Source organism: Trachypithecus francoisi, unplaced genomic scaffold (genome assembly GCF_009764315.1).
Source record: "Trachypithecus francoisi isolate TF-2019V2 unplaced genomic scaffold, Tfra_2.0 Lachesis_group7, whole genome shotgun sequence".
NCBI classification, from domain to species: Eukaryota; Metazoa; Chordata; class Mammalia; order Primates; family Cercopithecidae; genus Trachypithecus; species Trachypithecus francoisi.
This window is the reverse complement of record NW_022681472.1, coordinates 56869900-56893069: the sequence shown is the minus strand read 5'-3', so window position 1 is coordinate 56893069 and position 23170 is coordinate 56869900. Positions and strand designations below refer to the sequence as shown.

At 43.3% G+C, this 23170-nt stretch overlaps 1 protein-coding gene across 6 annotated transcripts in view; it reads left to right on the top strand.

The window, feature by feature from the left end:
- The first annotated feature begins 5832 nt into the window (after positions 1 to 5832).
- The window catches only part of YWHAZ (tyrosine 3-monooxygenase/tryptophan 5-monooxygenase activation protein zeta), a 36288-nt gene continuing 18950 nt past the window's right edge, over positions 5833 to 23170 (top strand). Inside the window, exons 1-3 of one of the 6 annotated variants that reach the window (XM_033203186.1) lie at positions 5852 to 5974; positions 6202 to 6409; positions 10359 to 10663. In XM_033203186.1, coding sequence (XP_033059077.1) covers positions 10370 to 10663 — 294 coding nt within the window. In that variant the 5' untranslated portion in view covers positions 5852 to 5974; positions 6202 to 6409; positions 10359 to 10369. Of the gene's footprint in view, positions 5975 to 6201; positions 6410 to 7131; positions 7328 to 7661; positions 7801 to 7998; positions 8086 to 8654; positions 8857 to 10358; positions 10664 to 23170 lie in introns of those variants that run through there. The other 5 variants (XM_033203184.1, XM_033203185.1, XM_033203187.1 and 2 more) reach the window with 5 other exon arrangements.

The window sequence follows — 23170 nt, the reverse complement described above, 5'->3', positions numbered from 1 at the left end:
GACTACAGCATAGAGGAGGCCAGACTCAGAAACTCTACCATGGATACTTTATCCTCTGAAAAAGAAAAGCAAAGTTGATAGGAAAGAATTTAAGCCTTCAAATTATTATTCAATCAGAATTTACAAATCCCAGAGAATGCACAACAGAAATAACCAGCAGGTGGCTGGTTAAAAACTGTGGTGGGCTGGGCACAGTGGCTCACACCTGTAATCCCAGCACTTTGAGAGGCTGAGGCGGGAGGATCACTTGAGCCCAGGAGTTTGAGACCAGCCTGGGCAACACAGCAAGACCTGCATCTCTACAAAACAATTTAAAAATTAGCCAGGCATTGTAGTGTGCGCCTGTAGTCCCAGCTACTCAGGAGACTAAGACAGGAGTATCACTTGAGCCCAGGAGATCAAGACCACAGTGAGCTATAATAGTGCCGCTGTACTCCAGCTTGGACGATAGAGACTCTGAAACACACTGACAGCTGACAGTGTTCAAGTGTTCAGTGTTCAATCGCAGCTGATTAAAGAACCATAGATTCTGATTCTTGACAACACAAATTCCCCTCACTGCAGGCAACTGGACAATTGGGTCAGGGGAAGATCTTGTCATGGAGTCCGCTAAACATGCGATGAATGTAAGTGTCAGCTGGATTCCAGAATTTGGGCAAGAAAATATGTACTTGTACCCTCCTACAACTTTAGAACGGTTTTCAAGAGAACAGTAAAGAGAAGCAGAGGAAATTTTATCTGTTGGTTGGCCAACTCGGAGACTGGAAATTTCCCTCATTGACATATAACAGAAAAATAATCACCACAACATAACAGCTACCAAAAATTCTGGAGTACAAGGAAATAGGACACCATCTGAAGAGTCTAAGGAAAAGTGGGTATCTGAAAATGATTATAGGAAAATAAGAAAACTTTAGAAAATGTCTGTTTGTGATCTTAATAAGGTGTGAGAACATATGGTATCTATCAAAGAGTGACCTATATGTTAAGGATGTAAGGAAACTAAAAATTTAACTGCAAAATTTAACATGCAATGAAGAAAGCAAAATTGCCTCTGGTGATAACCACATCAGTAATCTGTAAGATGAGTGAGTTTTTGTAGGGAACCTTAAACTCTCCATGGATAGTTGGTACTAATAGCTCAATTTCTTTTTTTTTTTTTTTTTGAGGCGGAGTCTCGCTCTGTCGCCCGGGCTGGAGTGCAGTGGCGTGATCTCGGCTCACTGCAAGCTCCGCCTCCTGGGTTCCCGCCATTCTCCTGCCTCAGACTCCGGAGTAGCTGGGGCTACAGGTGCCCGCCACCATGCCAGGCTAATTTTTTTGTATTTTTGGTAGAGACGGGGTTTCACCGTGTTAGCCTGGATGGTCTGGATCTCCTGACCTCGTGATCCGCCCGCCTCGGCCTCCCAAAGTGCTGGGATTACGGATTACAGGCGTGAGCCACTGTGCCCTGCCAGCTTAGATTTTAAAGCATAATTTGCTTACCTCCCCTCACCGTGCTGCACTGTAACTGTATTTGGTGTGTTCCTGCCCCTAGACCGTGAGCTCCTTTAGGGAAGATCCATGACTTATCCAACTTTATCACCAGCGACTAGCATGATCTCTGACCAGTGAGTCCACATTAAGTGCTTCATGACATGTATGAAGTAAGACCTCACAGTCAGCATGGCTTGCTTTCTTTTCTTTTTTTTCTAAAGAGACAGGGTCTTGGCCAGGCACGGTGGCTCACGCTTGTAATTCCAGCACTTTGGGAGGCCGAGGTGGGCGGATCACGAGGTCAGGAGATTGAGATCATCCTGGCTAACAGGGTAAAACCCAGTCTCTACTAGAAATACAAAAAATTAGCCGGGTGTGGTGGGACACACCTGTAATCCTAGCTACTCCGGAGGCTGAGGCAGGAGAATCGCTTGAACTCGGGAGGCACAGGTAGCAGTGAGCTGAGAACGCGCCACTGCACTCCAGCCTAGGTGACAGAGCGAGACTCCATTCTGAAAAAAAAAAAAAAGAGAGAGACAGGGTCTCACTATGTTGCCCAGGCTGGAGTGCAGTGTGGCTATACATAGGCACGATCCCACTAAGAATCAGCACAGGAGTTTGGATCTGTCCCATTTCTGACCTGCACAAGTTTACTCCTCCTTAGGCAACCTGGGGTTCTTCCACTCCCAGGGGGTCATTATGTTGATGCTAAATGTTGGCATAGCACACTACAGCCCAGAACTCCTGGGCCCAAGTGATCCTCCAACAGCATGGCCTTCTTGTTTTTTAAAAGCAGGATGCAAAAAAAACCCAGTCTGTCACCAAAGTACCATAGAACACAGGGCTAGAGTCTGCAGTGTAGGAATCGAGTTAATAGGTATGGGTTTAAAATACTTTTTTTTTTTTTTTAACAAAAACAAGGCTAATATAGTAGAAGATGGTATCAAATAAAGTAAAAAGTAAGTAGTGAGACTATTAAATTGATTTAGAATTAAGTGAGGAAATATTACTTCTCTAGGGTCATCCTAGAAGTCAACAGAATAGTTGAGAATACTTACATTTTTCTTTTTTTTTTCTTTTTGAGACAGGGTGTCAGTCTGTCACCCAGGTTCAAGTGATCGATCCTCCCGCCTCAGGCCCCGAAGTGGCTGGATTTACAGGCACACACACCCGGCTAATTTTGCGTATTTTTTGTATTGACAGGGTTTCACCACGTTGCCCAGGCAGGCCTCCTCCTCCTGGGCTCAAGTGATCCATCCGCCTCAGCCTCCCAAAGACCTGGGATTACAAGCGTGAGCCACTGCACTTGCCCTGTATTTCTTTCAACTGCCGTTTATCGAAAGATCGGTTTCCCTTTTCTTACTCTCATTTTTCCTCCCCTTTTCATTAAAAAAAAAAAATCCTTCCCATATTTTAGATTTGCCAATTACTTTCACAGACATTACAGTGCTGTTTTAACAGATAAAACTCTCAATTGCGGTGGCCTAAAAATAGAAATTATCCCTCAGTAAACTCCAAAATGATTGGAGAAGGCTTTCATAGGCTTCCAGGGACCCAGGCTGTCTTCATTTTATGACCTCACCCGCCTCTAAGGCCTGGGAATCCTCTCCATTCAGCCAGAAAAACAGGGATGGAATGAACATTCAAACAGGGAGACTTTTATGGGCCAAGCCTGCAATGGAGCACATTGCAGGTATGGCCTACGGTCATACCCTATTAGCTAGCACTCAGTAACATGGCCACATGTAATTGCAAAGGGGAATGGGCAATGGAGTCTAACTGTGGCTGCAGGAGGAGAAAAATGGGTTTGGTGAATAGCTAGCTTGTCTCTGCCACTAACTGCAGATGATTTCAACAACAGATATGCATCATCTGGTGTACTACATGTAGGTAGCCCTTTCCTTACTTTCTCATGAAATCATTGCAACAACCTAATGGGATTGAAAATTAGCATGTCCAATTCAGAAACCTAAGGTCACACAGTTCCAAATGACAAACCAAGATTTAGTCCCTGTTCTGCTGCAAAACCTTCTGCATTATGCTGCATTTCTCCAAATAAAACACGGTGAAGTAAAATTATAGCCTGACAGCATTGTGATTACACTTAAAATATCATATAACTGCTACATCATCAATAGTGTCCATCCGTGGAGATGTTTTCCCAAGTGGAGTGATGGACTTGTGCTAATTTACTTGAACTCTTGTCCCATTTTAGTATTTTATTTTTGAGACAGGGTCTCGCTTTGTTGCCCAGGCTGTAGTGCAGTGGCACAATCACAGCTAACTGCAGCCTCTACCTTCCGGGCTCAAATGATCCTCCCACCTCAGCCTCCCCAGTAGCTGGGACCACAGGCCCATGCCACCATGCCCAGCTACTTTTTGTAGAGAAGGGGTTTTGCCATGTTGCCCAGACTGGTCTTGAATCCCTGGACTCAAGCCATCTGCCTCCCTCAGCCTCCCAAAGTGCTAACAAGAGTGAACCACTGTGCCTGGCCTTTTTCTCATTTTAATGTATAGCATTACATATTGATGTATAGCTCTGATGAGATCATTGCAGTCCCCTATAGAGGAATGAATCAATATTTACTCTCATCACTCATGTCTCATTAGCACTGAGAAACACAAATAGGCATTTCTACTTCTAAAAGATACTTTAAAAATGTGGTTTCTTTCTGTTACTGAAGTTTCCTAAAAATCAAAAAGAAGAAAATAGTTTCATTTTATCTTTACAATCCTTTGAACACTAGAGATATCAATCAGATATATCCATTTACAAATGAATAATAGCTAGGTTACTCTGTGTAAGAAATATACGTGGCCGGGCGCGGTGGCTCAAGCCTGTAATCCCAGCACTTTGGGAGGCCGAGATGGGCGGATCATGAGGTCAGGAGATCGAGACCATCCTGGCTAACATAGTGAAACCCCGTCTCTACTAAAAAATGCAAAAAACTAGCCAGGCGAAGTGGCGGGCGCCTGTAGTCCCAGCTACTCGGGAGGCTGAGGCAGGAGAATGGCATAAACCCAGGAGGCAGAGCTTGCAGTGAGCTAAGATCCGGCCACGGAACTCCAGCCTGGGCGACAGAGCAAGACTCTGTCTCAAAAAAAAAAAAAAAAAAAAATACGTATGTGTATATGTTTAATCCTCAGCATCACCTAATGAGTTAAGTGTTTTTGTTGCCAGTATTTTATTGCCATGGCTATCAAAGCACATAGAGGTTAACCAACTTGAGTGAGGTAAGAGTTGCGCATTGAAGAAAATAAAACAGGTGAGGTTATTAGTGAAAGTCTCCAGCAACGTTCCCAGGGTTCATAGGTTCTATTTATTCTGCTCTGTATGCCATAGGTTATTCCTTATTTCTTAAAAGATCTTTTCCTCAGGACTTTCATAACATCCCGTTCCTTTCTTGCAGCTTCATTATATCTTTATTGTGCAGACACGTTAACTTGAGCATGTAAAACGTAACAGTGCCTATTGTTGCGCTAAAAAATGCCTTGCTATTAAAGCATGAGGCAAAAGCCTAACTTAGCTCTTTCTTTCCTAAAGTAAACGCACAATTTATAGAGAAACCCCTTAACTTCCTCTAAAACAAAAAGCATGCACGCTACATAGACATATATTTGAGACATTAAAGAAACATGAATTTCCATTTTAAAAAACGTTTAACTTAGTATCCTCTGTCAAATTTCTGGTGCCTACTACCAAACTGGAAAAAACTGTAAAAAAAAAAAAAAAGCTTTTGAAATATTAGTCATTTTAAGTGAGTCACGCCCTAAAAGAATTTACTTGGGAGTCAAAGCTAGTTGACCCTAACATCTCAGAAATAAAACTCCAATTTGTTCATCCATTTAACCTACCATGAGTTTGTGATTTGGCAGCTTGTGAAACACAGCAACAAAAAACCCACTGAAATGGAACTGGTCACTGGAAACTCTCTTTCTGGTCTGTACTATCTAAATGGCAGCTGTCATGTCAGGCAAAAAGTAATTTGTAGAGCAGCTTTGTAGTCCACTGTATTATGTAGGAAAGACAATGTACTGGAAGAGCGAGGACTCAGTCATTTCGTGTCTACTACTGAGAAACTAAATTCTGTAGAGAACATGAGGCTAAATGAAGCTCAATAAAGATACGTTGGAAGAATCAATGAGGAGTTTACACAAGGGTAAAATAAAGAGTTCCAAGCGCTCTCATTGCTAACCGTACACTCTCTCTGACTGTTGCAAGTGGTTTTGCAGGTCATCCAAGCTCTAATCTTTTCTTAGCCCGAACACATTTAAAGAGGAAAGGGGCAGCGCACTGTGAATGTTTCTCTCTGAACTTCCTTAAGTCAACTGGGCGGAGGCCCTACCCGTTCAGGCACCTGCAATTTCCGCCCTTCTCCTTCCCCTTCTTCCGGGCTACCGTCCCCGCTCATCACCCGGCCTGTGGTCCACTTCCACCGCCAGCTGGAACCCTGGGGACTACGACATCCCTCAAACCTTGCTTCTAGGAGACAAAAAGGTAATGATCGTCATGTGTTAAGTCACTGCAGTATGAGGTCTTCACGTGAAAGCTTTATTTGGGTAGGAAAACCTAGCCTACGAGAAACGGGTCCGTGCGGTCATGCCTGACTGCCTTGCCTGTCTCCGGGTCAAGGCTGCCAGGACCAGCTCCAGCTCTCCGCCGGAGAAGGTTGTCCTTTCCCCTCGGAACTCTGGCTTCCCTAAAGCGGACGCGCCTCCTTCCAGGCCTCACCTCCCGCCGGCTCCGCCCGGCCCGGCCCACCTCGTCCCCACCTCGGCGCCCACCCATTGTCCCCTCGGGCAGTCACCGAGCGCAGATCCCGAGCTCTCGATTGGAACGCCTCCCCATCACTCAGCCACACTCAGGGGCTGGACGCCTCACTCCCGTTTCCGAGCCATAAAAGGTCTAGGGCCGCTTCCCCCAAGCCAGCAGGTAAAGCCGCGGCGGCGGGAGGGAGGCGAGGCCGGGAGGGGCCGCGCGCCCCGGTCGGCCCCACCGGGCAAGGGGAGCGGCGGGCGGGCGGGGGGAGCGCACCACACACAACCCTCCCTTGCCGTGCGACCGCGCCCTGCCCCCGCCCCAGGGCTCCCGCCCCGCAAGTCTTGATCACAATGCCGGAGCCGCCGAGCCACCCTCCTCATCCTGCCCGGGGACGGCCCTGGGGCAGTTACTACCGCGAACCACGGAGGGCGGGGCGGGGCGGGCCGGGCCTCGGGGAGAGGTGGGGGGATGTGAAAGGTCCCGGATGTTGCTGAACGGGAGCCCCTTCCAAAGGGAGTGACTGGGGCAAGCGCAGACGGCCTGAGCGAAAGCTAAGGTGGGGGTAGGGAGAGAGCGCCTTCCCACAGGCTGAGAGGAAGAGTGGACCGGCGGAGGCTGCAGGGGAGAGGGAGAGAGAGGGCGTCGGGGACCCAAGGGGAAGGCGAGGAGTGGGGGGTTTGCGGGAAAAGAAAAAAAAGCTTCCTGCCTAGGTGCACTCGGGACAAGCGTAGAGGAGCTGGGAGCCGAGCGGGGTGGGAGAAGTGGCGGCTGCGGGCGAGGACGCACGCGCCTCCGCTCGCCCTGCAGCGCGGGCGGGCAAGACGCGCGCCGGGGAGCGGCGGTTGCGCGGGGCCCAGATCGCTGTGGGCACCAATCAACGGTTGCCATAGCAGCGTTTGACGTCATCGTGCGTGTGGTGCCCCTGCTGCCGGGGCTGGTGATTGGAGGAAACCCCGTGTCTGCGGAGCGGCTGTAGCCTGTGAGCAGCGAGATCCAGGGACAGAGTCTCAGCCTCGCCGCTGCTGCCGCCGCCGCCCAGAGACTGCTGAGCCCCTGTCCGTCCGTCGCCACCACCCACTCCGGACACAGGTGAGGAACCCGGCCGCCGCCGCGCCCCGCTCCTTCCTGTCCCAGGCCAGCCTTCCGAACGCGTGGGAGCCATCCTCGCTCCGTCCCCTCATCCCCACTCGCCCCGCGGTGGCGGCGCCGGGCTGAGGCGGAGTCTCCTCAGCGGACACGGGCGGCGGCTCCTCTTCCGCTGAGCTCGGGCGGGCGGCTAGCGGCCGCCTCCGACTCCTTGCTTCCGCACCGACGCCCCGGCGCCGATCGGTGCTCGCTCCCCCGTCCTGCTCCCGGGGGTGGGGAGGGCGCCTACACGCGAGATCCCCGGGGATCTCCTTGTCGCTGGCTCCCGAAGGTGGACGAGGCATGGCCGGGGCGCCGCCGGCCGCGATCCGCCCCCACCCTTGTCTCTGCGGGCTCCCACCCCCTCCCTCGTCGCCCTTCTCGCTTCCGCCCGAGATAATGACTTGGCGGCGGCGGCGGGCATCGCAGTGGCGCAGGTGAGGCCGCCCCCTCTTCTCTCCCTCGGCCGCCCCCTCCCTCCCCTCCTCCGCTCCCCCTCCCCCTCGCGCAGCCTCTGCGCTGGGCGCTGCGGCGGCGGGACCTGGCCCTCCCCCACCCCGGGAGGCGGTGGCGCGGCGGGGAGGGGCCGGGGGCCTCGGGGACCCAGGAGCGAGGAAAAGGCCTGGCCGAGAGCGGGCCGGAGCCCAGGCCCGGCACGGCGGCGCCCGCCAGGTAGACCGGGGCGAGGCTGCGCGCCGGCGCGAGGGGGAGCACACTGCGGGGTGAGGTTTTGGGGTGGGGCTCGCCTGGGACCTAGAGCTGAATTTCGTGGCTCCGGGGTGGGAGGAAGGACTTGAATTTTCCTGGGGGGGTGGGGGATGGGTCTGACTTTTTTTGCTCCTTTCGAACGGGCGGGGGAAGTGCGGACGGGGGCTGCGAGTCCAAGTGGGGGTGGAGAGCGGGGTGGGAAGCCCTCCGTCGGCTTCCGTGCGTGTTGGACTAGAACTGGAGGTTCCCTGCGCTCGGTTTGGGGACGCATATCCTGCTTTGGGGGCGGGTGACCCTGAGCATAGCCGCTGGTGGCCCGCTCGGCTGGGTGTGGCTCTCGTCCCCTCCCCCACCTGCAGCTGTCGGTCCCTTAGAGACGCTGTACACGGGCATCGGCGCTGATCGGTGGCGGGGAAGGCGCTGGGTGGGAGAGCGGGGTGTGTCCGTGGCGGGGCTGGTAGTGGTTCCGCTTCTGCGGGCGGCTGTGGCGTCTCTGCCCCGGGGTCGGGCGGCTTCGTTCCCCCCCCGCGGCAAGGCTTGGGCGGGGGCGCGGGCTGCTCCTCCCTCTGGCTCCGGTCGGAGGAGGGGGGAATTAACACTCTGCAGTAGGTTGGGCTCCCTGACACAGATCCGCCATGACAAAGGAGAGTCGGGGACTTGAGCTGAGGCTCCGACTTGGGCGGAGCCTGGAGGGGGGTGGTTGCGGATAAGCGGACCGGAGGATTTTCGCTTTCAAGTCCGGGTCTGCCGGTTTTCGTTTCACCGTAGCCGACGTCTCAAGTCAGGTAAGGGTTAAATGGGTGCGGTGAGTCCTGCCCGCAGTGTAGAGGCGAGGCCTTGGAGCACTCGTTACTGTGTGAGAAACCTTATCCACTTCCTCTTGTACCGAAGTGATTGGGTAGAGAATCCTTTGTACTGGTTTAAATCATTTTTCATTAGAAGCAGAATTAACCAGAGACTGTTTCTGAGATCCTAAGGGAAAAATTAGTAATTTAGACACCTGAGGAAAATAATGCCGTCATAAAGGTTAAGTAGTTTACGTATTGAGCTAGTACCTTGTATCCAAAGTGGCTAAATAATTTGTTTAAAATGTGGGGACCTGTTCTCTCAGTTAAAAAAATATTGTGAGATTTCCCTGGGAAGGCAAAAGATGATTAATATTCGGGAGTCAGCTTCCAAGGTGAACTCTTCCGTTCACCTAATTTAAAAGTGCACTTCATTCAGGGTGTATGTTTTTCTCTAAAGTCGTTTTTTTCCTGTGGTATCGCTGTGTGGATTAGTATCTTTGTGCTCTTTGCCAACTTGCATAAGGATATCTTTCCAGAAAAATGTAGCTGAGGTAAATAGAAAAGGTCTAGGAAACTAAAATGCGAGGGAAAGAGAATTAGGTGGATAGTCATGGTGAAGAACAGCTTGAGTGATAACACCCAATTACAATGTGACGGCTAGACGCAAAATGCAGTACTTTTACATTTCAACTGGAGCAATGACATTGGAAACACTTGTAAGTTAAATACTTCCAACGTGATATATTCTAGTACTCACAGTAAGAGTTGAAGTGCCATGACTTGTGGATATTTTTAAAGCATGTGGACATATAACAAGATAAGGAGTTGAGGCATTAGGGTCAGATATTGATCCTTTGTGGTGGATTTATACTCAGAATATCTGAAAACAAAGAGTTTGGTCATTCCTCCCCACAAATTGTTATGCTATTATTGGCTAGCAAATGTTGCAGAGATCTAGTAGGTTTGGGGTGGGGGAAACACTAAAACTAAAATTTAATCACTCCTGACGAGAGTATTATGAAAGTAAAAAGACGTGAGTTAAACTGACAAGAATTATGATTCTGGAAATACGATAGAAATCCAGATGTTTTCTGTAAACAATGCTTTTACTATGGAAGAAAAGCTGCTTAATTTCAGATCACTTAGTGGTATTGGAAATGAGTTGAGATTTTGGTCAAGTAAGATTAGGGGTAAGTTTTTGAGGCAGCTTTTGGAAGTGATTTTGACCTTATGTGAAATCTGTATCTTCGGAACAAATTTTAGTTTTGCTACACTGATGTATTAAAAGCTGAAAGTTTACCTCTGATGCTGAGTATGCTAAATTTTTTTTTCCTTTTCTCACTATCCTTTTGTGAGGCTGTATTTTAATTCGTCATGTGAACAGTCTTCCACAGGCAGTTAGATTTCAGGTTTAAAAAACTCATTTACCACAGGTATAATTTTGAGTCTGTTTATTTTGATGGGAAAAATTTTAAATACTCCTTTTTTCCCCCCTGCAGAACATCCAGTCATGGATAAAAATGAGCTGGTTCAGAAGGCCAAACTGGCCGAGCAGGCTGAGCGATATGATGACATGGCAGCCTGCATGAAGTCTGTAACTGAGCAAGGAGCTGAATTATCCAATGAGGAGAGGAATCTTCTCTCAGTTGCTTATAAAAATGTTGTAGGAGCCCGTAGGTCATCTTGGAGGGTCGTTTCAAGTATTGAACAAAAGACGGAAGGTGCTGAGAAAAAACAGCAGATGGCTCGAGAATACAGAGAGAAAATTGAAACGGAGCTAAGAGATATCTGCAATGATGTACTGGTGAGAATCAATTCAGTCTGGCTTCATTATACTGTAAGGTTCCTATGAGTATCAGTTACATTACTCTCAACGTTTTCTTCAGTTTTTCTTTTCCTTCTAAACATTGTGTGTTCAAATTTAAAAGTCTTCATGGTGTCATAATTAAAAAGATGTTAAGAAAATTACAGATGCGTGTATGTAAAGTAATTGTAATGATGATGAAACAGTTCAGTTTTAAAAATAACAGACTTTAGTATTGTATTGTGTATTAATTGAAAAGATAAACTAATAGTATTACTGCTTTACTTATGGTTAGAACATTTGTGGTAGCTCTATAGCTGGTTATCTTAAATGTACATCTATGGATAAAGGAATTTTACATATTTTATGTAAGAGAGATGTAATAGGATACTCACTGTAGAAATAGTACTCTTCTCAGGATTAGCCGCTATAATGTTAATGTAATGAGTCAGCCATGCAGAAAACTCTGGCATCACGACTATGAAACCTGTTCCTGCATTGAATACTTGAAAATAAATTTTGAACACTCACAACCATGATGAAAGGTTATGAATAACTCATGCTTGATTTTTCCAGTTTGAATCGAGTATTTTAAGTATTCAGTACTTACTGTGTTGAAGCACTGCGCTTAAAATAATTAAACTACATTTTGGTTAATTTTAATCTGTCATACAAAGTAGGGCTTTTTGATCAAGAGTAGTTTAAATTTGAGGATAAACTAGTAGAAAATCCAAGCTGGCAGTTTTTGGAATAATATTTAAAGTGATTTTATTAAATGGTTACACTTAACCAGTATGACCAGACTCTGATAATACAAAGAGGGGCAGTAGCATCTCGATTTTTCTGGACAGATTACTGAATGTGGGACTCAGTATGGAAATCCAGGTGTGTTACTTACTATATGAACCTTATTTATATGGAAGAAGTACTGTAATGAGCAATAGGATAATGTCTGATGTGGTTGTAGGTTTGGGGTTTTTGTTACAGTTGTGATGATACTATCATTTCTCTACACTTGTATTTACTAATGGAATAGCATCAGTTCCTAAACTGTATTTTTCTCAAATGATACTTGACACTGTCTTTTAAAATAGTAGTGATTTTTTTAAACATGCTTATTTGGGTTCGCAATCACAAACTCAGTGAGACATCTGTCTTGGGGCAATTTTTTGTTGTTGTTCTTATTGAAATCTTTACAATGATAGCTGTTATTTGTATCTAAGTTGAAAAAAGGAATATCTTGCTTTTATTGAGGCCAAGTGACAAATACCTATCTTGTGATTTTGCTAAGGTAATAAGAATATTTAAATTTTGAAAATGTGATTTTTTTTTTTCTATAATAAAAAATGTATTGGGGTTTTTTTTTTCCTTGCTCTCCTTACTAATATCTGTGTAAGTGTAACTCAGTTTTGTTCAGTCTGGTGTTACACTTGATCAAAAAGTTTTTATTTGGGCTTCAAAGGATGTGTTACAAGTTAACATTTCCCTTAAGACAAAAGTCAATTTTAGGAATAAAAAGGAATGTGACATTTACCTTTTAATAACACGCTTATTTGCAATACCAGGTAGGTATGTGCATGTTTTCCATATACGAAGTATAAAAGTTCCTATCATTGTGAGTCTTCTCCTGGGAAAAGACTTGTAGCAGGTTTGTTTTTTTGTGTTTGTTTTGAGACTGAGTTTTGCTCTTGTTGCCCAGGCTTGAGTGCAATGGCATGATCTCAGCTCACTGCAACCTCAGCCTCCCGTGTTCAAGCAATTCTTCTGCCTTGACCTCCCCAGTAGTTGGAATTACAGGGCATGCGCCACCACGCCCAGCTAATTTTTGTATTTTTAGTAGAGATGGGGTTTCACCTTTTCGGCCAGGCTGGTAACCAGGTCAGGTCTAACTCCTGACCTCAGGTGATCCACTCGCCTCGGCCCCCCAAAGTGCTGGGATTACAGGGGTGAGCCACCACGTCTGGCCCAACTTGTAGCAATTTTGACTATGCTTCCTTTTGGTTTCCTTATTAAGAAAAATTTTTTGCATAGAACCAGTAGGTGAGGATGACAAGATAATCTCTTAATATTAATAGCTTCTTGTTGTTACGATTATTAAGGAGTTTGATTCTGGTCCCTACCCACATCATTACCCTCTAGAATAGCACTGGCTTCTTAAAAAGTCTAAATGGTATTTACACTTTCAAAGTTTGGATGAATGAGAGTTTTCTTTACTATACAAGTGGGTTCGAAGAGAATTCTAAACAAGCTTTGGCTTCCAGCCTTAGTCTTTTTAAGAGTAAGACTTGGTGATCTTTGCATACTCAGAACGTGTAGTAGATGCTCAAATATTTGTTAAACAAGCAGAAAGGCTTCTTTTGAGAAAGGATAGAATTAGGTCAGCAGCACTGCAAAATTTCCCTGGCTTTTTCTTTTTCTGCTTGGGAAAATTTGATATTTACAGATAATAGGCTTCTTTTTCCTACCATCATTTTTCAAATAGGTCACATCGACTCTGGAAACATTGCATAAAATTCCTTTTCCCCTTTTTAGTGAAATGGAAGAATAAAGTGTAGCAGAACTGGTATTTCTACTAGAGAAAGTTTTTGAATCATTGTTACTTAATGATTAGTAAAAATATTTTACATTATATTTTTGAGATCTTACATGATAAATCAATTATAATTTTTTATTACTCCAGCCTTTTCTGGGCTTTGAGATATATATATGTATATATATACACATATATATTTTAATTTGAGGAAAATAAGCAGGTAATCCCTTTGCAGAATTGATGGTATTAGCTGGTGGCATTAGTGATAACCAGATTTTTTATATTGAGTACCTATTTTATAATAGCTATGAAAATATACTCTTCCTACAAAAAGCAGCTAATCTCCAAAGTTCTGAGTTTTTCTGAAGAACTTTTTAGTAACCCATTCTGGTTACATGTATTTATCAATTGTTTAACCATTTAATAAGCAAAGAGCTTGGACCATGTTGCTTATTACAAGAGTTAATAGAGCATTATCGTGGGAAGTGGTCACTGGCATGTTCTTCACAATGCGGACTTTTCATTATGTAAAAGAACTTCGGGTTCTTCTCTTCCATGTGTTAATTTGAAACTGCAATATGTGAACTAATGCAATCTGCCTTTCCTGCCAGATGCTTAGACAGAAACTCTCTTGGTAGTTGGGGAGGGACTCAACACTAGTACCTCTTTAAACCTGAAAGATGGCAGCCAAAAATTGGGTAGTTTTTATCTTGCACTTGATGAAATGAATACCAAGGAAATACAGTCTAGGAAGACTATTTCAAACTCAAAGAAGTATGTGGAGGTGAATAATGGAGCTCAAGATGCTGAATCAAACTAGTTTTACAATTTAATAGATGCATAGCCTGAGGAAATCACTCAGTCCCTCTGAGAAAACTAAGCTCAATTAAATAGGAATAATTCTCATCCCCCAGGGTTGTGGGGAATGAAAGGTAAAGCACCTTGACTACCTTTTGTGTCCTGTTTATCTTAGCTTTTCAGTTCTATTTAAAAGTGTGGGCCGGGCGCGGTGGCTCAAACCTGTAATCCCAGCACTTTGGGAGGCCGAGACGGGCGAAACACCAGGTCAGGAGATCGAGACCATCCTGGCTAACACAGTGAAACCCCGTCTCTACTAAAAAATACAAAAAAAACTAGCCGGGCGAGGTGGCGGGCGCCTGTAGTCCCAGCTACTCGGGAGGCTGAGGCAGGAGAATGGCGGGAACCCGGGAGGCGGAGCTTGCAGTGAGCTGAGATCTGGCCACTGCACTCCAGCCTGGGCGACAGAGGGAGACTCCGTCTCAAAAAAAAAAATAATAATAAAATAAAAATAAAAAAGTGTGAGCCTGCCTGTAATAGTGCAGGGGTCTCTTAACTCACAGTCCATGAATGGAATTTAGAAGATGGAAGAAGCCTTTAAGATTGTGCATTTTTCTGGGGCAGAAGGTCCATGCCAAGCATCAGATTTTCAAAGATTTTATTTCAAAATTTAAAATCCACTGCTATAGGCAAAGAATGACTTTATAGGAAGTCTACGACAGGAAGCAGTGTAAAATTGTGTCTAACATTCATAACAGTTGGCAACTGCAGTTCAGTTCATCTTAATAGTGATTCAGGTAACTTGACTGAGTTCTATTTTATTGCTGCTCTACGTTTTTATTTGGTCAGAGCAATTTTAAGTTGTGGTTATGGGGCACTGATTTTTATCTCCAGCCCACAGAACTACCATTAAACAGAAATAAGATAAGAAAGCAAGTAGTTTTTGGGTTCCTTGTAGTCTGAATATATTATTACGTGCCTGGGGCTTTAAAAACTGCTATATAGTTTTTAAGATGAAAATCACCAGGCAGCTCATTGGAAAATAAGGCCTTCTCCAAAGAACTCTGTAGTGTTATATCTATTGTTACTATTTTATTTTATTAAGATATACTGTATATTTACATGTCTTTGTGGTTTTGGTATGTTTCGAAATATAAAGAATTCAAGTTCTGTAGTCCCAGGAAGGAAGAAATAGGACAGTGTGTGTGTTTTTTTTTTTTTTTTTTTTGAGACGGAGTCTCGCTCTTATCGCCCAGTCTGGAGCGTAGTGGCGTGATCTCGGCTCACGGCAAGCTCCGCCTCCCGGGCTCACGCCATTCTCCTGCCTCAGCTTCCCGAGTAGCTGGGACTACAGGTGCCCGCCACCACACCTGCTAATTGTATTGTATTTTTAGTAGAGGCGGGGTTTCACCCTGTTAGCCAGGATGGTCTTGATCTGACCATGTCATCCGCCCACCTTGGACTCCCAAAGTGCCAGGATTACAGGCGTGAGCGATTGCACCTGGCCTGTACAGTGTCTTTGGTGATAAAGTTCATTCTTTTTAAATGCGAAGTGCCACACCCAATGACATATTTGTACAAATACAAAAAGTCTGAGGTATATGAAGTGGAAATGATGAAAATAAAGGGAATGGAAAGGTAGAGGCCTTTGCTGTTTGATGGGAAGGGAAACTAGCTCTGCCTTTATATTACTGAATTAAATGTCATTGGACTTATGGATTAATTTCACAAATTTTTGATTCCAAAATAAGTTACTCTTGGCATATTTATATTGAAGCGTGTGTGAGAGAGAATTTTTAAGTCAAAATGACGGGTGTTCTGATATCAAGTAAGTTTTAAAACTTAGCATACAGTTTATTGAAATTCTAATAAGTTTCTTAGAATTTTTTGTAGAATTCTGGTTCCCTATTGTGATTTCATCCTAGTTCCCATAGCTTTTGCTTTACTCTGACAGTTTTACACAGAGAATAAACACTGCTCAAGGTTTTAGGGGCCTTAGAACTGCTGTCAGTTTCTATATACTCAAAGCCAGTGTTCCTCTTCCTTTTGAAACTGCCTGTCCTTTATAACTACCCAATTTTAGCATGTTTTCTAGACTTAATCACATGACATGCTGGACTCAACTTTGACTTAATTTTCAGATTACAAGCTGTTGATGTTTCCCATATCATTGGTTCCCTATCTTTTACATTCATGCTGAATTGTATAGTTCCCAGGGTTATACTTGGAAAAGTGTACATTGCCAAATAGGAAAATGATACTGTAAGGATAAACTTGATGTGCTTTTATGGACAAAAGCTAAATTATAAACATCTTTTTACTGCTGCTTGTGGTCATTCACTTGGACTTGTTACTCTTACTTTTCCTTTTCAGTTCTCTATTGCATATATTTCTTATTCTCATCTTTCTGAAACGCTGATTTCATTCCATCTATTCGCTTGATCCTTGCCAGAATTCCCTGCAAGAGGCTTTTAGCTTTAGTTTGGTCTTCTCACTGTCCCTGATACAAACCATTGCTAATTACCATATTTATGGCCTGAGGGTTTCTGCCATAAAAGAATATCTTTCAGCATCAGAAGATTGGCTCTATTCTCCTTGAAAACATTTGTGTTTTTGTAAAGTACATATCAAAGTATATATGCTTTGATATATTTAGATGGCACAAATTTAAATTTTGGTGTGGGAAGAATGGTGTGCTTGGCCACCATATTAGCAGTTCTCTCTTTTTTATTATGTGTATTTCTATGTAACCAATCATTCACTTGTTCTCTAGTCAGTAATTCACTGTAATTATGAAAAACTTGTATCTGTGAAATTTACTGTGCAATAGCAGTTATTGATTTAGTTTTGTTTTCTGGTAAGGTATAATGTGATAGAAGTAGTGTAGTGCAGGATAGAGTTTTACATATTGGCAGATTTCACTAGTTTTTTTTCTATTGCCATTCTTTTCTAATAATGTGGATCTTCAGGCACCAAAGCCATGTGGATGAATATAGCTGACTTGATATCAGTAAGATCATTTTGTGTGACACCTGCCCTTTTGTTTACATTGGATAGGTTATTAAAATGTTTCAGCATGTAAACTCTTATGGATTTCTTTTGACACGATTTGTTGTGAGCGTTCCTTTCTCCCCCAAATAAAAATGTGCTTACAGTGGTAACAACAGGTAAAAGAATATAGTTTCAGCCAAGTATTAATCTCTAAAGTTAAGCAGACCAACAATAAGATGTGCTTAATGGGTTGGCCTGTATGCATGTGTTGAATTTTAAAATCTAAGAAAGATTATTGCATTAAATTTGTAGGGACTGCCCAATTTTTGTTGTATTAGTATTTTATTTGAATTGTTTAATGAGTTGGGAAGTTAGAAATGTTTTTTGTTTTTTGTCATTGTTGTTTTTTGTTGTTTTCTGAGACAAGAGTCTCACCCTGTTGCCCAGGCTGGAGTGCAGTGGCATGATCTCGCCTCACTGCAGCCTCCACCTTCCGGGTTCAAGCGATTCTCCCTCCTCAGTCTCCCAGTACGTGGGACTACAGGTGTCCACCATGATGCCTGGCTAATTTTTGTATTTTTGGTAGAGACAGGGTTTCACCATGTTGGCCAGGCTGGTCTTGAACTCCTGACCTCAGGTGATCCACCCACCTCAACCTCCCGAAGTGCTGGGATTTACAGGCGTGAGCCACCGTACCCGGCCTAGAAATGTTTTTTAGTGGCAGTTAATTTCTAACTTGCAAACAATTTTAGGGATCTAGAGTTTTTTAGAAATTAGCGTTATATCAAGGAACCCAGTGGTATGCAGAATGTTTCTCATCTAAGTGATTAATTACAAATGCTTTTCTGAGAAAGACCTATTTGTTGATCCAAGACTTAACGAACACTCAGCTTATAATTTTTTTGCTCCTTAAAACGTAATAAACATTGTCCAGAGTTTAGAATGACATATTTGGACCACATTCAACCAAGAGAAACTTGATGAAAATATTATTCAAAATACCTACTTAAAATGTGATTCTGTGGAATTGGCAGTTGAGGGTAGTGTTATATAGGTAAGCTGTAGTTCTTGCCTAGAACAGGCAAGTTCTCAATTCATCAATTTGATGAGTCCTTTAGCATTGTGTTTGGAAGATGTTTGGAAATAAGACAACTCAAGCAACCCGCTTTTTGTAAGAGTAACGACTTTTCCTTCACAGTTGCCCTTTGATTGTTGCCATCTAATGGAGGACTATCATCAGGCTCTTTTTCTTTAATTGGAGCAGAGATAAAACTTTAAACATATCCCTGTGTAACATTTCTAAAAATAAAGGATACTAAAGCGTATACTACTTTACTTAAAGAGAGGTGATAAAAGTTAGCATGGGCCATGCAGACTTTTTGAATTTTTGATTCATTGTGTGATTTGGGGTAAGTTTTACTGCGTTTCTCTGACTGTTTCCACATCTTCAAAATGGGAATAATACTATCTATCTCTAGGATGTTTTGGGGGAGATTGTTGAATTAACACACCCCTGTGGTGGTGTTAAATAGCAAATACACTGCTTTACCTTTTGTACCTCTGATATCACTTTATTGTGGTTTGATTTATAAATTTTGGATTAAATTTAAGAGAACTTTAGAAAACTGACATTTTTTATTTAGTATTTGACAACTTGCTATTTTATAAGCCCTGTGCTATTACAAAAATAAATCTAAAAGCCCTGCTATTCAGTCTGGAGAGGGAAATAGACATGCACAAATAATACAAGTCAAAGAGGGAAAAGTACTGCAAATTCATTGAACATGGAAAAGCTGGTCTTTAGCCGTTTTTAAAAAGGGGCTGATAAAATATAGTCCCCCTATGTAGTTTAGCCATAATACATAGTGTGCACATACAAACTAAAAAGCCCTATGAAAAATGAGGCATTTTAACTACCGCAACCACCACCAACAAAAAGCATTGTGAGGGAAATACTGGTAAATTGGGCCTTGGTTTGTGAGAAACTTCAGCCCAGGCTTAGATCCTGGGGGAGGGGAGAAGAGGAAAGCCTTCAGTGAGAGTGTCATTAATTTTTAAGTTTATACTAAGTTCTTTTTGATACTTGCTAGTGTTTCACTTTTTTTTTTTTTTTTTTGAGACAGAGTCTCTGTCGCTGAGGCTGGAGTGCAGTGGCGTGATCTTGGCTCACTGCAAGCTCCACTTCATCTTGGCTCACTGCAAGCTCCGCCTCCCAGGTTCATGCCATTCTCCTGCCTCAGCCTCCCGAGTAGCTGGGACTACAGGCGCCTGCCACCACACTTGGCTAATTATTTTGTATTTTTAGTAGAGACAAGATTTCTGTCTCTACTAATATTTTGTATTTTTAGTGGAGACATCCGTGTTAGCCAGGATGATCTTGATCTCCTCACCTCGTGATCCGCCTACCTTGGCCTCCCAAAGTGCTGGGATTGCAGGCATGAGCCACTGCACCCAGCCTAGTATTTCACTTTGAATCTTTAGGAGCAACATTTCAAAATTTGTTTTCAGATGTTCAGATGTTCTTTTTTTTTCTTTTTGAGATGGAGTTTTCACTCTTGTTGCCCAGGATCTTGGCTCACCACAGCCTCCACCTCCTGGGTCAAGCGATTCTCCTGTCTCAGCCTCCCAAGTAGCTGGGATTACAGGCATGCGCTGCCACACCCAGCTAATTTTTGTATTTTTAGTAGAGACAGGGTTTCTGCGTGTTGGTAAGGCTGGTCTTGAACTTCTGACCTCAGATCATCCACCCATGTTGGCCTTCCAAAGTGGGATTACAGGTGTGAGCCACCACACCCAACCTCAGATGTTCTTAAAACACTGATTCCTTCTAGGATTATTTTGTTAGTATTCATGATTTGGAGGGAGACAATTCTCTGAACCTGATTTAATTTAGCAGTTTTTTTTTTTTTTTTTTGAGACGGAGTCTCGCTCAGTCGGCCAGGCTGGAGTGCAGTGGCGCAATCTCGGCTCACTGCAAGCTCCACCTCTTGGGTTCACGCCATTCTCCTGCCTCAGCCTCCCAAGTAGCTGGGACTACAGGCGCCCACCGCCGTGCCCGGCTAATTTTTTGCATTTTAGTAGAGACGGGGTTTCGCCTTGTTAGCCAGGATGGTCTGGATCTCCTGACCTCGTGATCCGCCCGCCTCGGCCTCCCAAAGTGCTGGGATTATAGGCGTGAGCCACTGCGCCCGGCCAATTTAGCAGTTTTTATTCCTGCTTCTTGCTAGCCCTTTCACCCAGTTGATTTAAAAAAAAAAAAAAGTTTTAGAACAGTCCGGGCTTTCTCTCAGCATTGTTTAGTGCAGGTATCTTTTGGGGTAAATATTAGGGAGCAGCTACTCTTTTTAACAGGAATTACATTGAATAATAAAGTTTTAGGCTGGCTTTAACAGTTCTTAAACATCAGGGATAATATACTTTTGGTTTGCCAGATTTCTTGTTGATTAAAAATGCAGATTTGCCATCTATTAATGGAAAATGCATTAAGTGATTGGGTATAAGCCTGCTTATAGATGACCTTATTTATAGAACATAAGTTCACAGCCTAAAATCTTATTCTGTTAGGCCACATTGCGTAGAAAGGTAAGAATTTAAAGTCAAAATGTCTACAAAGACTTATTTTATTTATTGACATCTCCTAATCATTAGCATTTTTGGTGGAGCACTTTTCTAATTGGTTGGTTGAAAGCAAGTGAGGAAATTGCAAATCAAAGAATGGAAGCCACTCTGGCCACAAGGGGGAGTAAGAGATTAATTTCCAAATCTCTGGGCCCCTAATGTGTGACAGATTACTGGCTTCTTACATGATTTCTTTTTAAAAGTTTAAGAAATCTAGCAATTATACAAGGCCCAGTGGCTCTACAGAATAAAAATTATAGGAAAATTATCTCTGCACAAGAGAATTGTACAAGACTAGAAATTTGAACTACACTATGCTGAAGAGTTGGAATTAAATTTCCTATTAATGAGGATGTTATTAAAATGACATTTGTGGGGTATTTTTGTGAGTTTTTAAGTTGAATAATAGAAACTGGGAGTTTTATATTTATAGATTTGTAGACTCATTGAATTTTAGGGTTTGAAGGGACATCTGATCTAGCCTTTTCATTTTAACAGATCAAGACATTGCAGCTCAGGGGTTCAGCTGTTCACATGAGGTCATACAGTAAGCATTAACATTTGTAGTCCCTTAATGTAGTATCACCTTATTGTAGATTGAAACATAACATTTAATCTGCCATCAAGATACTTGGTTTGTAGGGGAGGATGAGGAATTGTCAGAATAACAAAATTAATGACTTTAATTTCATTAAAAACAGTGGAGTGTTTTTGTTGTTTGAGATGGAGTTTGACTCTTGTTGTGCAGGCTGGAGTGCAATGGCACAATCTTGGCTCACTGCAACGTCTGCCTCCCGGGTTTAAGCGATTCTCCTGCCTCAGCTTCCTGGGATTATAGGCATGCGCCACCACACCCAGCTAATTTTGTATTTTTAGTAGAGATGGGGTTTCTCCATGTTGGTAGGGCTGGTCTCGAACTCTGGACCTCAGATCATCTGACCTCAGATCATCCGCCTGCCTTGGCCTCCCAAAGTGCTGGGATTACTGGCGTGAGTCACTGCACCCGGCTGATTTTTGTTTTAGACTATATTTAGGGTGCTGTACTTACTGAGAATCACTTTTGAGGGCTCTTGTGCCTCAGTTACTTGCTACCTCAGCCTTTTAACTTTTGATGTGTGTATGCTTTGTATGAAAGCAGGCATGTCTGTGTCCTAATGTCTCTCTCTTCGTTTGTTGTTTTGGAAGACAGCCGTGACAGTACAATCTGAAACGGAATGGGTTATGGAGGCTTGATGGATCTTTCTCCCACTCACATATTTGGTGAGATCGTGTCAAAGTTAGCCCAGCTGTGTTCGCAAATTTCAGTTCATAAATGTCTCATTAGAGGTTGATTGTTTTGCTTTGATATTCTGGGGGTATTTGCTATTTGCTAATGACACTTAATGTCTAATTACCTTTGTGCAAATTAAAATTAATATTAGGACTAGTAGGTCAAATACTCTTTTAAGACTAGATGAGAACTTTCTCTCCACCCCACGTATTTTTCTTTACAAATGTATCATTGTTTTTGTAGTACTTCTCTCCTAAATACAAAAGTAGTATCAGCCACATAAGGAAATTTGAAAAAAAAAAAAAAGAGCGTAAAAAGGGTATGAAAAAGGGTATCTTTCAGAGATAAAAACAATTAAAAGGGACTTCTTTAAAATGTATTAACTTTTCATTTTGAAATAATTTTAGATTTAGAAAGAGGTTGGAAAAATACGAAGTTTTTCATAGCCAGATTGTCCAGATGTTACTAATTCCACTATAATTATTAAAATCAGGAAATTGATAAAAATAAATGATAAACTATTATGTAACCTATAGATCTTAATTTAGCAAATTGTTTTATTGTAGTTTGCTATTTTTGCTCCAGAATTCCATCCAGAATCACACTTTGCATTTTGCTTACATGTCTCCTTACTCTCCTTTAACATGGATCAGTCTTTTTTTAGTCTTTGCCGCTAATGATTTTGGCACTTTTTTCAAGAGTACTGGCTGGTTATTTTGTAGAATGTCTCTCAGTTTGTTTGTCTGGTGATTTCTTTTTTTTTGTTTTTTTGTTTATTTGTTTTTTTGAGATAGAGTCTCACTCTGTCCCCCAGGCTAGACTGTAGTGGTGCGCTATCCCAGCTCACTTTGCAACCTCTGCGAGGTTCAAGCGATTCACCTGCCTCAGCCTCCCCAGTAGTTGGAATTACAGGCACCCGCCACCATGCCCAGCTCATTTTTGTGTTTTTAGTAGAGACAGGGTTTCACCATGTTGGCCAGGCCAGACTGATCTCAAACTCCTGACCTCAAGTGATCTGGCCGCCTTAACCTCCCAAGGAGTGAGCCACCGTGCCCAGCCTGTCTGGTGATTTTTCATGATTAAATTTAGGTTGCGAGTTTTTGGTGAGAATCCCTTGAAGTGATACGGTGTCCTCCTCAGTGCATTATATTAAGAGGCGCATGGTGGTGTCCTATTAATTAACCAATTATGTTTAGATAGTGCATTATGCTGTTAGGACTTGTGAAAACACACCCCATGGTGCAAAATGCCCACTGAATTTTTTTTAAAGATATATGCCTTACGATTATTATTGATT